This window comes from Vipera berus (genome assembly GCF_964194415.1).
Source record: "Vipera berus genome assembly, chromosome: 2".
NCBI lineage: Eukaryota > Metazoa > Chordata > Lepidosauria > Squamata > Viperidae > Vipera > Vipera berus.
Window position 1 is genome coordinate 123,720,016 of NC_138203.1, and position 15,867 is coordinate 123,735,882.

The 15,867-nt window shown below is 36.7% G+C and overlaps 2 protein-coding genes across 3 annotated transcripts in view; one reads left to right on the plus strand and one right to left on the minus strand.

The window, feature by feature from the left end:
* The window catches only part of TSR2 (TSR2 ribosome maturation factor), a 52,138-nt gene that overhangs the window by 25,720 nt on the left and 10,551 nt on the right, over window positions 1-15,867 (minus strand). The gene's annotated exons all lie outside the window — the stretch shown is intronic.
* Window positions 8,877-15,867, plus strand: part of WNK3 (WNK lysine deficient protein kinase 3) — a 90,100-nt gene continuing 83,109 nt past the window's right edge. The window contains exons 1-2 of one of the 2 annotated variants that reach the window (XM_081320366.1): window positions 8,877-8,967; window positions 14,976-15,628. In XM_081320366.1, the coding sequence (XP_081176492.1) occupies window positions 15,107-15,628 (522 nt within the window). In that variant the 5' untranslated portion in view covers window positions 8,877-8,967; window positions 14,976-15,106. Of the gene's footprint in view, window positions 8,968-14,887; window positions 15,629-15,867 lie in introns of those variants that run through there. The other variant, XM_081320367.1, reaches the window with a different exon arrangement.

Consider the following 15,867-nt stretch of genomic DNA (forward strand, 5'->3'; position numbering starts at 1 on the left):
AAAGTATGTGAACCCCTAGCCTAATGACTTCTCCAAGAGCTAATTGGAGCCAGGAGCCAACCTTGACCCCAATCAGTGTGATGATATTGGATGTGTTGCTGACAGCTGTCCTGCCCTTTAAAAACACACACCTGTTTTGGGTTTACTGGTCTCAAGAAGCACTGTCTGATGTGATCCATGCCTTGCAGAAAAGAGGTCTCAGAAGACCTACGATCAAGAATTGTTGACTTGCATGAAGCTGGAAAGGGTTACAAAAGTATCTCCAAAAGCCTTGATGTTCATGTGTCCACGGTAAGACAGACTGTCTACAAATGGAGAAAGTTTAGCACTGTTGCTACTCTCCCTAGACGTGGTCGTCCTGTAAAAATGACTGCAAGAGCACAGCGCATAATGCTTAATGAGGTAAAGAAGAATCCTAGAGTGTCAGCTAAAGACCTACAGAAATCTCTGGCACATGCTAACATTTTTGTTGACACATCTACAATAAGGAAAACATTAAACAAGAATGGAGTACATGGGAGGGCACCATGGAGGAAGCCATTGCTGTCCAAAAAAAATATTGCAGCACGTTTGAAGTTTGCAAAAGAACACCTGGATGTTCCACAGCACTACTGGCAAAATATACTGTGGACAGATGAAACCAAAATTGAGTTGTTTGGTAAAAACACACAACACTATGTGTGGAGAAAAAAAGGCACAGCATACCAACATCAAAACCTCATCCCCACTGTAAAACATGGCGGAGGGAGCATCATGGTTTGGGGCTGCTTTGCTGCCTCAGGGCCTGGACGGATTGTTGTCATTGATGGGAAAATGAATTCCAGAGTTTATCAGGACATTTTGCAGGAAAACGTATGACCATCTGTCCGCCAACTGAAGCTCCGCAGAGGATGGGTGATGCAACAGGACAATGACCCAAAGCATACAAGTAATTCAACAAAACAATGGCTTCAACAGAACAGAATACGCCTTCTGGAGTGGCCCAGTCAGAGTCCTGACCTCAACCCGATTGAAATGCTGTGGCATGACCTTAAGAGAGCGATTCACACCAGACATCCCAAGAATATTGCTACACTGAAACAGTTTTGTGAAGAGGAGTGGTCCAAAATTACTCCAGATCGTTGTGCAACTACAGGAAACGTTTGGTTGAGGTTATTGCTGCCAAAGGAGGGTCAACCAGTTATTAAGTCCAAAGGTTCACATACTTTTTCCACCCTGCACTGTGAATGTTTCCATCTTATGTTCAATTAAAACATGACAACAGCTAATGTTTGTGTAGTATTATTTTAAGCAGACTGTGTTTTTCTATTGTGACTTACATGACGTTTAGAGCGCATTTTATGGCCAATTCATGCAAAACTCCACGTAATCCCAAAGGGTTCACATACTTTTTCTTGCAACTGTATATTCGCAAATTAGGCAAGAGAAAGAGGAAAATACTATAGAAAAAGAAGAATAAAACAGTCTGTAATGGACTATATAGTATTAAAGCAAAAGGATCTGCAGATTAGGTTGTGAAGGGTCTGAATTTAGTGATCAAAATATAACATTTTGCACATTCTCATTTTTTTGGATTTTTTTTAAAAAATAGGCTTAGGGCAAGCCAGTTTTCACAGTGACAGAGACATATTTAGTCAGTTATGCTCACTTATTATTTTACTAATATATATGTATGTATGTATGTATGTATGTATATAAAGTTCTATTAAGAAAATCAAGGAGCATAGTAAAAAAAATAGGGCTAGCACCAAACTAATGACCATATGTACCATCACTAGCCTTAAAACTGACAGTAAAGATATTGAAGTGGTGAATAGTTTATATCTTTTTGGATCAACAACCAATAATATAAAGAAGCCTGCAAGCAAAAAATACTCCATAGACTACCACTTGAGTAGCAACAAAAGTCTTAGAATGGATATTCAGATGCTGGGATAAATCTATACTTTCTTTTTCTTTTGCTATTTATTTGAACTGATTAGCCACTGAACTCCAATGATAGGCACATTTCAGGCAGAATTTTTGGAAACAAAGTTGTACTGTGTTACTGTCTTTCTGAAATGCATCTTTTGCTTCCTGCTGGAGCTGATCTTCAGTATTCAGGTTTTTTAATTGTATAGCACCCAGAGCCATATTTGTGCAATGGGTGGCTATATAAATCTGATAAACTTTTAGAGGGAAGCAGTCCTTTTTACTAGTATTTTAAGATGACAACTGTATATTTTTAAGCACTTGTACATTTTTTATAATGTATGTATTTTTTGTTTTTTGTTTTTCTTTTTTCTGTTATTTTAAAAGCAATAAAAATTTATATTAAAAAGATGGCAGTTGTAAACATACTTACAGGCTTGGAGGAGTAGCCAAGATGGTGAAGTGAAAGCACCTAGTGAACAGTGCGCTCTGGTAAATTTCTATTTTTATCTTACATTATCAGACTACTTTTAAAATTACTGGATCCTGTGCATAACTGTATTTGACTAATACTCAAACAACTGGCCAAGAACTGAGAATTGTTTATACATAGGCAGTAAGAGAAAATAACAATATGGGAAAGAGGAAGAAACGACAAAGAATGAATTCTGGCACATACATGCTGCTCAAAACATCTTAGCAACAAAAAATAGATGACCTAACAGAATTTTTTAAAAAGGCAGCTGAAAACTAAAATGTGGGCTTTGACACCACCAACATTGCTTACAGCCTTGGGAAAGTCAAAACCAGGAGTCCAGTAGACAAATGATGAATCCAAGGAGGAGGACAAGAGACACAGTGAACTTTAATCCAGAATTTTAAGCACAGCACAATAAAGATCACAGAGCTGAGATTTGAAAAGTTCTCATTTCTCTCTCTCAGGGATTGAGGACACTAAATAAGCCATGCTGAGCCTCCACCGATAGGCAGAGTTGAGGCACATTGCTCATTAGAGTCTACTCTCCTGCTGGCCAGTTTAACTGCAGAGCTCAGCCCTCTGCTGCATCTTCAAAGCAGGATTCCACCTGGTTGTCCTCTTTCCTTATACCTTTTCCCAGCATTAGAGCCTTCTCCAGAGTTAGGAGTCGTAAGTAGCTCCTTCCCAACCCTTCAATATGTAGTACTCCCCAGTCTGACTCTACATATCCTCTCTCAATTGATTACGTAATAATTTTCTAGTACCAATTACTTTCTTCAGTATAGTAGTGGTTTCTGGACAATGTTCAAGGAGGTTTCTGGACAATGTTCAAGGACAGGATTCAAAGCCTGGTATACATATGGGTTGTACAAAACATGCCAAATCATAAACCATGGTTAAGAAACTAACATGGCAAGCAACACCAAAGAAATTTCATTTTGTGATAGTGTACTGTGAGAACAAGTTATCATGTTAAGCCAGAATATGGTTTGAGTTTTTTGGCAAGAATGTGAGAACATAGCCACTGCACTTTATATGTCATGGATTATATCTTAGTCAGTGTATTGTGCAAAGAGAGCTGTATAGATTTGACTGCAGACTGATGATAGGATTGCCATTTTCGTACTCCTGATGTAAAACTGTTAAAATAGTTTTCCTGCTCTGCAGATTTCCTATTGAAGACAGTTTTAAACTGATTTCCTAGTCTGAAGTATTTTAATATCTTATTTATGGAACAAGAGCTTTGAAGAAGAAAATATATGTTTATTAATTTTCAGAGATAGTTACAATAGGCATAATCTAGATTTTTTCATTTCATGAGAATAGGGAGGAATCAGATTTAGAAATATTGTAGTAAAAATAATTTAAAAATAATCTGCTCTGCCATTTGTTTATATTTTATGCTAAAATATAAAATGTAAAGTAAAATATAAAATAAAATATAAAAGAAACATAAATGTATGTGGTTGCTAGGATTAAAAATGACTTGATAGCACATAATCAATACTTAACTAGGAACTGGAGACTTAGAATTCATATAGAGGCATATGTACCTTTAATTCTCAGAGGTGCTTTGAGCTCCTAGCATTGTATGATTTAATAATTTTCTCAGTAATGTTTTGTTTACCTAGAAAATAAATATATTTTCAAATCTTCATTGTCTAGATTTCCTTTTGAAAACAGATTAACTATCTTCCAATCTAAGTACATAACTTTGTAATAATTTATCAAGCAAAGATTATAAAAAAATGCTTTGCTGGGTGCTACTTTAGATTTAAAATCCTAGAGTGAAAAGATTTGTTCACTTTCTACCTTTGAATTGGTTGTTAATTGATGTAGTGGCATGGTTTGGAGTGAAAATGGAATATTCCAGACGTCTCTGGAACCTTCTGTTTCCAAATTTTTTAAGGTGTAAATATATTTCGTTCCTGGATAAATTTACATACTGCAATTGCTCCTTTTATATAAATTATTACAATTTAAGGGTTTTTTTGTACATGTATGCAGATTTTGGCTGAACGTATGGTAGTCAGATATTTCTACAGTATTAATCTTTAATCAGACTACATTAATTAGATATTGTGTGCATAAATGACCTACTACACTGCGATCGTATCCACAGCGATGCATGGGAAAGAACATATTTCTTTGACATCCGGGTAATAATATATCTCTTATCTCCCTCTCTAACAGAAATTAGATGGTTTATCCCAGTAGTTTGCTTCATTAAGACTTTGTTCCTCTATCAACCTTTCTAAGAGGGCTTGCTCTGCTTCCATCTTCCCCTCCCCCTTCTCTCTCTCTGTGTGTGTGTGTGTGTGTGTGTGTGTGTGTGTGTGTGTGAGAGAGAGAGAGAGAGAGGGGGGGGGATTCTTTAGAATAGTACAGCCCGGAGTAGAGGAGAGGATTGTTCTTCACCTGCTTATAAGGTTCCCCATTACCCGGAAGTTCTTGTAAGGAGGTGGGGGTCTTTTCTCCCTTGAATGCAGTGAGCATCCTACAGCTTCTCTTTGCCGCCGTCCATGGGGTTTGTTTGAGAGGAGTCTACGGAGATGGAGAGATGCATCCCCCTTGGCGTTGACCCAAACCTTATACATTTGGGTAAGAAGGGGAGGTAGAAAGATTTTTCCCTCCTAAAAGCGGGTGGGTAGTAATGAGAGAGAGAGCGGAAGAAGAAGAAGAGGAGGAGGGGTGCCTGGGCGGCTTTTGTGCATGTGATTACAGTATGTCTGGATGGATTGCCATGCTGAACGCTGCTGCTTAGAATGCTGGTCGTTGGAGCAGAAAATGGATTCAGCCTGGGATTTATATTATTAAGTACCAGTAATTTGTGTGTTAATTTCCATAAGATCAATTGGACTTAGTCCTTAGGAAGTATGTGTAGATTTTGTATTAACAAGGATTTTTTTCCGGGGGTGTGTGTGATTAGTTGGGGAATTGGGATGGACAAAAAACTCTAGGATTTCAATTATGAATGGTGTTGGGTGTTGGGAAGACAGGTGTGTGTGAGTCAGGGTGGATGGAATTTCTTTGTAGAGTGAATCGTTTTCAGAGAGGATGAGGTAGGGAGACAGAACGAACTAGTGTTTTATTTAGTGTGCATGAAGAAAATGTGTGTGTAAAGCTGTGGAGATTTGAATGGGCTAGACAGAAGAGAAGGAAACTTTGCTTTTAAAAAAATATTTGTACCTTTGCTTTACATTTACCTTTTCTTTGTACCTTTGTATATGATTTTTAATATTGATTGCACATCCCTGCCCTGATGTGATTTTAACCCCATGCTGCAGGGTTTCTTTTGTTTTAAATACCTTGTGGCTATGTATTTCTTCCACCCCTAGAAATTTTGCAAACTAGATTCATCAGTGGGGTTCTTTTCCCACAGAGTGCTATATGTTTAAATTATCTTTATTTTAAAATAACTGTGCCTAAAGTTCTAAAATAGTTACTAGGAGCCAGTGAGTTATATGATTAAATAAACATAAGAGTATTCTTTTTAAATATATTCAGTGAATTTACTTTTAATTTGTAATTTTAACAAATGTTGATCCTGTCCATATAGGGAATCTCTCTGTGGCTGATCTCTAAAATGAAGTACGTAGTTAATTTGACTCTAGCATTTTAAATTTTTATTTAGAACTATTCGATGTAATTATTTATCAAATCTGTAATTTATGTTGCCTCCCTGGTAGATTGATAAATCCCTTGGGCTGTGGATAAATATAATGGGTGATTTAACACAAAATGATTCAATCAGACAGATCCACATTTCTTAGTTTTGAGTTATGCCTTGAGATTGTACAAAGGGAATTTAAAGGAGTGAGGGATATATGCTACCTATATCACATTCCGAAATGTTTCTGTTGCTGCTGGTGAAATCATTTGTGAACTCAGCTGTAAATGTTAGTATCTGGGTCAGGCGCCCTATGGTAGATAAATCTGGCTACTTGTATTTTTGCTTTAGAAAGGTACACCGCATAGATCAGGAATTCAGAAAACTCTGATACCTTTAGCAGTATGGAAGAATGTCTGGCAGTGTTTGAAATCACCGGTAGGGGTGGCTGTGGTGTCCCTTAGAAAAGAAATGAAAAACAATTGTCTCCTCATAGCAGAACTTAAACATGATGGGTAAAATGTGATGCGGTGTCACAGATGATGCTAGTATCATTCTGGAAGTTCTAGTGATGCTCTGCGTTTCAAAATAATGATTTTATGCCAGCCATTCAGAGGAAATTTATCCCCTCTATCCATGCATAGCTTCTCTGTTACTTTGTAAATAGCAGGGCATGTATAATGCATCACTGTATAGAACAGAAACTAAACAGAAAAATTACAATTATTTTTAGACTGTTGTCATATATGGGTTAAATAAAAGTCATCTGCCTTCCATGTATCTTTTTAAAGTCAGCTGTTGTATGTGTGCCTCCATTAGCAGCAGTCCAGAAAATTTTGACTTGTAGCTGAACCCAAATGCTGCTGTTGGCCAAAGGCCAGGATTCTTTAAGGAGACAGGATCTTTTACTGAATAATATTAAACATCAGAGCTGTACATGTTTTGGAACTATTAATCATCATCTTTAACAGCGCTATTTATTTCTAAGTATTAGTAGCAAACGAGAATATCCACAAAAACCTGTGTTAGTTTTGTAGTTAATAGAGATCTTCACCATATGTTTTAGCATCTGTATTTGGTTGCAGCTTTAATTATTTCTAAAACAAGTGCAATGTATTGTTGCTTGAATCCAGTATTTATAGATTCAAATGTATAGCTCAATTAAAAAAATAGCCTGACTCTGTGACAAACTGAACCCCCAAGTAGTTAATCACTTAGTCTAGCATGCTGTGTGAATGCAGCTTGTGTAGTTAGTTGATGCTTGAATATGTTATATGAAACCAGAATATTTAGTAAATCATGGATTATTTAACCATACATAAGCACCCCCTGTGGAAACTAAGTATACCTTTTTCAAAGTGAAAATTGGATAATCTCAGCAAACAGGATCAATTCCTGTTATATCAAGGAATATAGAAAGGAATTAAAATTCATTTCTGATTTTTATTTTCAGATAATCAAAATACTGCCTTTTTCTTTTTTGTAGATGCTTTCCTACATACAGTATTTTGCATTTACCCTTTCATTTTGATGTAAATAACTTTGGGCCCTAATATGTATCAGCAGATTTTTTTATTATTATTTTATTTATTATCATTATTAAATAAAGAAAATGGAATGAGCTTTTTTTCCAGGTGGCTTTTAGGTTATATGAGTTATTTACCATTTAAATATAATTAAATATGTAAGAGAAGTCAACATTATAATGGCTAACAATCTGTCTACCCTATATTTATGTAATCCCACCCCACTCATTTTGCTGAAAAACTTTTATCCAATTTTAAGCACAGGTAGGTATAAAAAAGAAAAATAGTATTCTGCTAAATGATGGGGTATAAGTTGAAGCTGTTTTAACCCCTGGGAATATCACACTATTAGTTTGTAAACAGTGATGAGGCATGAGATAGTCTTTATACATCTGAAGTGTAATTTTGTAAGGGACTTTATTATAGAATAGAGCTGGAAGGGACCTTGGAGGTCGTCTAGTCCAGCCCCCTGCTGAAGCAGGAGAACTGATACCATTTCAGATAAGTGTCTAGTCTCTTCTTAAAAACTTCCAGGGATGGAGCGCCCACGATTTCTGGAGGCAAGCTATTCCACTGGTTAATTGTCCTCACTGTTAGGAAGTTTCTCCTTAATTCCAGGTTGCTTTTCTCTTTGATCAGTTTCCAACCATTGTTTCCTGCCCTGCCCTCTGGTGTTTTGGAGAATAATTTGACCCCCTCTTCTTTGTGGCAGCCCCTTTATGGCAGATGGTAAATGTAACCATTTCTGCCTGAGCTCTTGCAGTGTCCAAGAATGAACTCTTGGAAACATTGGGCTTTCTGTTTTTATACAGAGAGTATACTGTGTAAAATATTTGATGCTCTACAAAATAAAGTTATTTCAGAAATAAATAAAACATTTAAAACATTTCCATCAGTTTAATATCATTTTTATCCCATCATAAAATATTATTTGGTATTTATATGACATTTCCCTGAATACTCAGATGTGTGTTATAGTAATTGGTATCACAGTAAGTAATAGACATTATTCTAATATTAAAGATGACGTTGAAAGAATGTGGTTGTTAATAGCTAAGTAGCAAACCAGTAGCACAGCCTGAATTTGAACTAGAGATTTCTTGATTTAAAATAAGCAGCTTTAATTCACCACAGCAATTTTGAACTTTTTATTTAAAATGTAGAAGTGTCATAAGATCCAGTTACCTTTTGACTTAGCCAGAAATAATGTGGTTAACTAAAAATGTGTTCATGCTTTATGATTATTCATGGTTTTGAACCAGATATTTTTAGATTAGTGCGGTTTAGATGTACTATTTGTTAATGAAGTTCTTTATTTGCTTGTAGAGCTACTGCTTCTTCCACCTAAGAATACAAATTGGAAACTAATTTCAACCTCAACAATGGAATATTGAATAATTATTGATCAAGCAGGCTGTTTTCTCATCAGGGATTTCTTTAAGGTATGTTAGAAGGAAGTCTTTTTTAAAGTCTGCATTGTTTTCAAAAGTTCTAGGAGCAACCAACAATTGTAGTCTTGTCAGTATTAACTGAGAATATCATCCAGAATGACAGTGAATGTAGCAATAAACAATACAACATTTAAACTAAAAGTTGTGATTACACATTTTACTAAATTAGTAAAGATAACTTTTTTCATTCTGTATTAACTGAGCCTTTGCCTAGCAAATGCCTTTCTCTTTAAGCATTGCAGTTGTTGTTGTTGTTAGTTGCGAAGTTGTGTCCGACCCATCGCGACCCTATGGACAACGTTCCTCCAGGCCTTCCTGTCCTCTACCATCTTCTGGAGTCCATTTAGGCTCACGCCTACTGCTTCAGTGACTCCATCCAGCCACCTCATTCTCTGTCGTCCCCTTCTTCTCTTGCCCTCAATCTTTCCCAGCATTAAGCTCTTCTCCAGTGAGTCCTTCCTTCTCATTAGGTGGCCAAAGTATTTGAGTTTTAGCTTCAGGATCTGGCCTTCTAAAGAGCAGTCAGGGTTGATCTCCTCTAGGACTGACCGGTTTGATCGCCTTGCAGTCCAAGGGACTCGCAGGAGTCTTCTCCAGCACCATAGTTCAAAGGCCTCAATTCTTTGGCGCTCAGCCTTTCTTATGGTCCAGCTTTCACTGCCATACATTGCAACTGGGAAGACCATAGCCTTGACTATACGCACTTTTGTTGACAGGGTGATGTCTCTGCTTTTTAGTGTGCTGTCTAGATTTGCCATGGCTTTCCTCCCCAGGAGCATTGCAGTTACATGTGAGTAAATACTTCTGTTGCATCCCTCCATCTGAGATGCAGTATTGCCTCAAATTATCAAAGATAACTTGAGGCAATACTCAGAAATACTTGAAGTATTAATCATAAGAAGAGGAACAGAAGGCCTCTGGGAAGTAAACTACAATACTCCTATGTTTAACATGAGGACCTGGGAAATCCTAAAAATAGGCAGAAATTTAGCAGGAAAATGGCTGAATTATGGTCATATGATTTTTACTCTTTTTTTCAGAAATTTGGGGGAAATGTATAGCTGAAATGAGGCTCCTTGCCATCAAATTTTGGCAATGTAGTCTACTGCGGAGGCCACATGTTTTATGGGTTTAACATTTGAAATTATATTTTCACACAATAGACCTACCCGATATAATATTAACTATTGTTTATTTAATCCAGGTTTTTGCCTCACAAACTATGAATTCAACACAAGTTGGATTTGCACAAATATTGCCCAGTGAGTTAATTAGTGATTTGTTAATATCTGAACATAGTTATTGTTTATTATAGATAAACTGCAGTATACTCTTTGAATTGTGCAAGCCTAAATATACCAGTACTCCCCCCCCCAGTTACTTTGCATTTGTTTTTCTTCCCAGATTGTATTTTTTGCCTTTCTTTTACTTCTTATAAAAGTGATAAGAGCATTTTCCTTAGCATTGTTTATCTGTTACATTGTTTCAGTTTGGCTAATTTCCTAAAATAGTGCATTGTGCATTGTTAAATAACTAGAATCTCTAGATTGGACTGAATAAAAACAATAGCCCAAAATAAGTATGTAAATAACTTTCAACATGTTAAAGCTTTAGATAATTCTTATTGTACAATATAGTATGCAAACAAAATATTACGTTATTTTTTTAAAAAAACTATTGTTTATATGTACAAGTGAGAGGCACTTTGATTTTAAAAGTCAGTGTGGGAATGTCATAGGCTCAGTTGGCTTTTGACCTCAAAGTTGAATTGTCGATCACATGTTGTATGTTTGCTCCTGTTAGCATATGCTCTGGATTTCCATTTCAAGTAGCATTAGCAAAAGAGCTGCACCTGTGAATTCACATTTTCACTTTTTGTAGCAGGTTGGGCGGGAGGCGATTGCTGGACCAGGCTATTAATAATATTTTGTTACAGAGTGGGCGAGTTGTTAAAATTAATTTTCTTAGCATGCTTCAGTTGCTAATTTATTTTAATTTTACCATGTAAAGGTGGCAGAACTAGGTAAAGCAAACATTGATAGAATTTCATGGACTTCTTTGAGATCACTTTTCTTTTGTCTTATATGTCAAAAATAGAGAATGATATTCACGGGGAATGAGATTACAAAATGCATGATTTTAGAAATTTTAAGTTTAGTTTATGGATTAATATGTTTATTATGTTGTATTATTTATGCTTTTGAATCATTATGGATGCCTGGCAAGTGCCTGGAGTAGCCCCTGCAGTTTTCTTGGCAACGTTTTTCAGAAATAGTTTGCCATTTTTGCTGAATGATTTCTAAATTTGCTGATTGAAAAATGGTCTGAATATGGGATAGTACAAATCTTTGCAATGTAATCTTAAAGAGGGGAGACGGATAATCAGTTTGTAATCACTACCAAGAAGGTCAGAAGTCACTTCTTTAATAATCTTTTTTCTACTTGTAGTGCTTTTTGTACTTTTTCTTTTATCTTTTTTATTCTTTGTAAACTTTATTTTCATGTTTATCTTTTATTTATGTACAAATCTTCAATAAAAATTCTATCTCACAAAAGGAAGTGATTTACCCTTGCTTCTTTTCTGAGGCTTAAAGAAAGTGACTGGCTCAAAATCATCCAGCCGACTTTGTGCCTAATGCAGGACTAGAACTAAGATGCTAGGTTTCTAGCCCGATCCATTAACTATTACTTCCAGTTGGCCTTCTTGATCTATTCTACACTATAATAATTGAGGTACCTTAGATGGGCTTACAGAATGTGTGCAAAATCCAGGACCCTTGACTCCCAAGGAATGAAATTTGGGAAAGCTCTGGCTGCTTCAGTGTTACTGGCTTCTGCTGCACTTCTACGTTTCTTCTACTGTCATGTAATCTTCATTTTTAGTGTTTTGAGACAAATTCTCAGCCAGTCTCACAATCCCTTCCTCCCTCCTTCCTCATCCAGCAGCAACCACTAACCTTCCTGCTGGTAAGGGAGATATTTATTTATTTATTTGTATCCTGCCTTTATTATTTTTACAAATAACTAAGGTGGTGAACATATCAAACAGACTTTCTTCCTTCTATTTTCCCCACATTAACAAACCTGTGAGATGGATTGGGCTGAGAGAATGTGACTGGCCGGGAAGTCACACAACTGGTTTCATGCCGAAAGCAGGACTAGAACTCACAGTCTTCTGGAAGCTTTGTACCCTGGTGCCTTAATCACTAGACCAAACTGGCTCTCCAATCCGGTGTTCCCTGCTAGATTCTCACAAGGAAGCTCAATGGGGAAGCCAGCAGAAAGTTAGAAATTTCTCTTGCTTGTTTGCCTGCCTTTCATCATTCTGTTTCTCTGTTTTAAGTAGGGAAATGTCTCTGAAGGGGGATGGATTGTCAAATATTATATTCTGATTAATTTTGTTCTGCATTTAATGAGCACTATCCTATTGTTCTATTCACATTAAAGGATATTTCTACCAAGTCCCCCTTCTGTTTGTAATCCCTGCATTATATCCTACATATTTCCCCAAAAGGCCTTGATAACATGACTGGGCCAACCAGTTTGGGGCCCCAATGGAGGTGTGGCAGTTTGGAGGTGGGTATTAGAGTAGATAATGTCTCACCCCCTTCCTATGCACATTTGGTTCCCTCTCCATCCTGGTTAGTTTTATTTTACTTGGAATTTTATTGTTTTAATGCTTATAGTGCATTTTAATTGAATGTCTCTTAGAGCCATCTCCTGCGAGATAGATGGCATACTAGTTTAATAAACAAACAAATTGCCATAAGACTCTGTTGGAGTACACAAGGCTCAGGATGGATTAATTTTATCTCATTAATTTTGTCCCCTTTCATGTGCAAGAATGACACTAAAATGTCATTGGGACTTTCTCACGTATGTATCCATAACGCTGAGTATTTTCTAGCAGGCTTTGTACACAGAACCAATTCAGAAATTAATTGATTCAATTAGTCAATTGCCTCTAAAGGAATTGCTGGAAGGTAGTTGTGTAGCATTTTCTCTGTAGCTGTAGGGTAGGTAGGCAGTTCCTGGTCTCATTTTGCTTCCTGGCTCATGAGATGTTTCTTTGCTTCCCAGACTATAGATATCACGATGCTTTGTTGCTGTTCCCCCATTAGTTTCAGGCCACTTAGCAGAGAGGCTTTGCTGCACTCCAACAGAGTGGCAGCTGGGTTTGGGGTGGGGGTGGTTTGTTTCTTGCCATAAAAATGAAACTTAGCAAAGGAGGAAGAAGAAGGGGGATGGAGCGCTTTGCTATTTTTAGTGTTTCCTCATTGGCTAGTTAGAGGAGTACTGGCTCAAGAATAGGTGAAAACATTTGCTGAGTCCACCACAAAATTTTGAAAATACTGCTAATAGTTGGTGGGATGGTGAAACTGGCAATTTTGTGGAGGAGGCTTCTGTTTTTTTCCACAGGAAAAAAAGGCAGAAGTAAACCTAAGCATAGCTTGCCATGCAAATAATACCATCTCAGTGGAATAATCTTCTGTTGCTTTATATCCAAGGAATAACTATGTCAAATATTCTCTTTATTGAACAATTTTTACATGTAGTGATATAGGATATCTTAATTTTCCCCCCCAATACTAAGTACAATATTTACACATCTTTATTCTCCTTTACAACATATACTACACTAGTTTTTTTTCTTTTAACTCACTCAGATGCTGCATACGCCTATTGAATTCTAAAATACCTCCACAAGTTTAACTGAAGAACTGCAGCATCTTGGTTTTCTCATATCTGTTCTTTTTCTTGCTCTTTTTAAAATTAACATCTCAAGGCATCTATGGTATTAAAAACTTGACACAGTAACATGGATTTGGTTTGTTTTATGAAAACATTACATACATTAATTGATTTAACTGAAATGTGTACCATAGTAAAAGATTTTGGCTTATGCATTGATGCTGAATAGTTAAGTCTTTGCTGAAACACTTGGCTTTCAGCATTTGTAAATAAATGTGACGTGAGTATAAATATCTAGAGGGATTTGAATAGATTCCATTAACTCCATTTGCTTGAAGATGTGGTGTTACAGAGGCTGGCTGATTAAATGAACTTCCATTGAGGCATGGATTTTTCTTTTTTTACATTTGAAAGTTTGCTTTTAAAAAACACCTCAGCCTCAAACCACATAAAAAATCTCAAGCACTTTGGATAGTGCTCCGTCATAATACAGCATACTAGCAGGAAATACCAGTTTATCTGGATTTAATTATTAAGCATCCACAATGCACATTCAAAACATAAGAATAAAAATGCCTCTTTCATTTAATTTATGAGCAATTGTGGCCAGAGCAAACACAAAGGGAGTACTTTCTGAAAAAATGGCTGCTAAGTAATTTCTGTTTTTTCAAGCAATATAGATAGAAGCAGTACTGTATAATTAGGATTTTTAGTCATTAGACTGTACTATACGTTGATCCCTTATTGTTATGTGACTTTAACCAATCAGTGTCACATTTTTTGTGTGTTCATTTTCCTTTTTTCTGCGATAGGAAACTTTGTATGGAGAAATAATTCAAATTACAGGGTTCTTGGAAACCTGAAAGAGGGAATCTTGCTAAGCATACAATTTGCAATGTAATACAGATAAAGTAGGAGACAACAAAGTGTGTTAAGTTCCTAAGCATGCATTAAACTCTGACAATGAATTCATTGGGTGAATTAACTAACAATTGCTGAATTTAAGAAGTTGGAAAGGGAGGAAATATGTAGGTCAACAAACTCGATTCATATGTCAAACCACTAAGGGATTTGTTTACAGTAACATCATATGATATTAAACTCTTGAAGCCAATAATCTAATGTGATCTATATTGTGCATAATTGAACTTACTGGCTCAGCGGTAAAAATGTCTTTAAACAAAAAGCTAGGTTTCTGTTGCTGGGATAAAGAAGGTAGACTAATTAACTGAAGACTGCAGTTTTGGTGCCTGCTTCATATTTCACCTTTTAAAATGAACTCCCCCCCCCCTTCCTTCTTGTTACAGGTTGCTATGGGAATCTTATGATAATCTGAGAGGAAGTAAGTCCTGATAATATTGCAGTTATTCATAATGTGCCTGGAGTGAAGAGGAAGGGAAACACTTCATATATCTAAGTGCCAAGGCTCTGCTGTGTCATGGCTACAGACTCTGGTGAATCAGCCAGCACAGAGGAATCAGAGAAACCTGATGGAGTTTCTTTGGAATGTATGAATCCTTCTGTTGATGCTACTTTGACCATGGAGGCCAGGACCAAAGAAGGTGTTAGCACACCTGCCTCTGGGGTAACTATAGAAAGAAAAAGGTTTTTCCGAAAGAGTGTGGAGATAGTGGAGGATGAAAAGGACTTGGAACTTACTCCACGGAATGAGCAAGAACAATTTATCTTGGGCGATCAGAGAATGATCCATCTTTCTGCCACTACACTTGTGGCCGAGCAAGAAGCCAGAAATGAGCAAAACTCAAAGGTGATTATGGAAGCCGCGAAGGAAAGGATGAAGAAGGAGATAGAAGAGGAGGCAGAGATGAAGGCTGTGGCTACATCACCTGGTGGAAGATTTCTGAAATTTGACATTGAGTTGGGAAGAGGAGCCTTCAAAACTGTCTTCAAGGGTCTGGACACAGAAACCTGGGTAGAAGTTGCTTGGTGTGAACTGCAGGTTAGTGTGGATGAGCTCCATTAGTCAGTGAGCTAATTGAATGCTCTGATTTAGCCATTGAGAGATATGTAGATGAGCCAAACTTTATGGCTGCCTTGATCATATTATAGAAGATATGTCATGGCTCCTAATATAATATCTACCAGATTTTTGTACTATTAGAAAAGTAGGACTTTTTTTAAAAAAAAGTTGTTATGGTTGCACGTAAGTATGGTGGCAATTTCAATTAATGCCTAAAA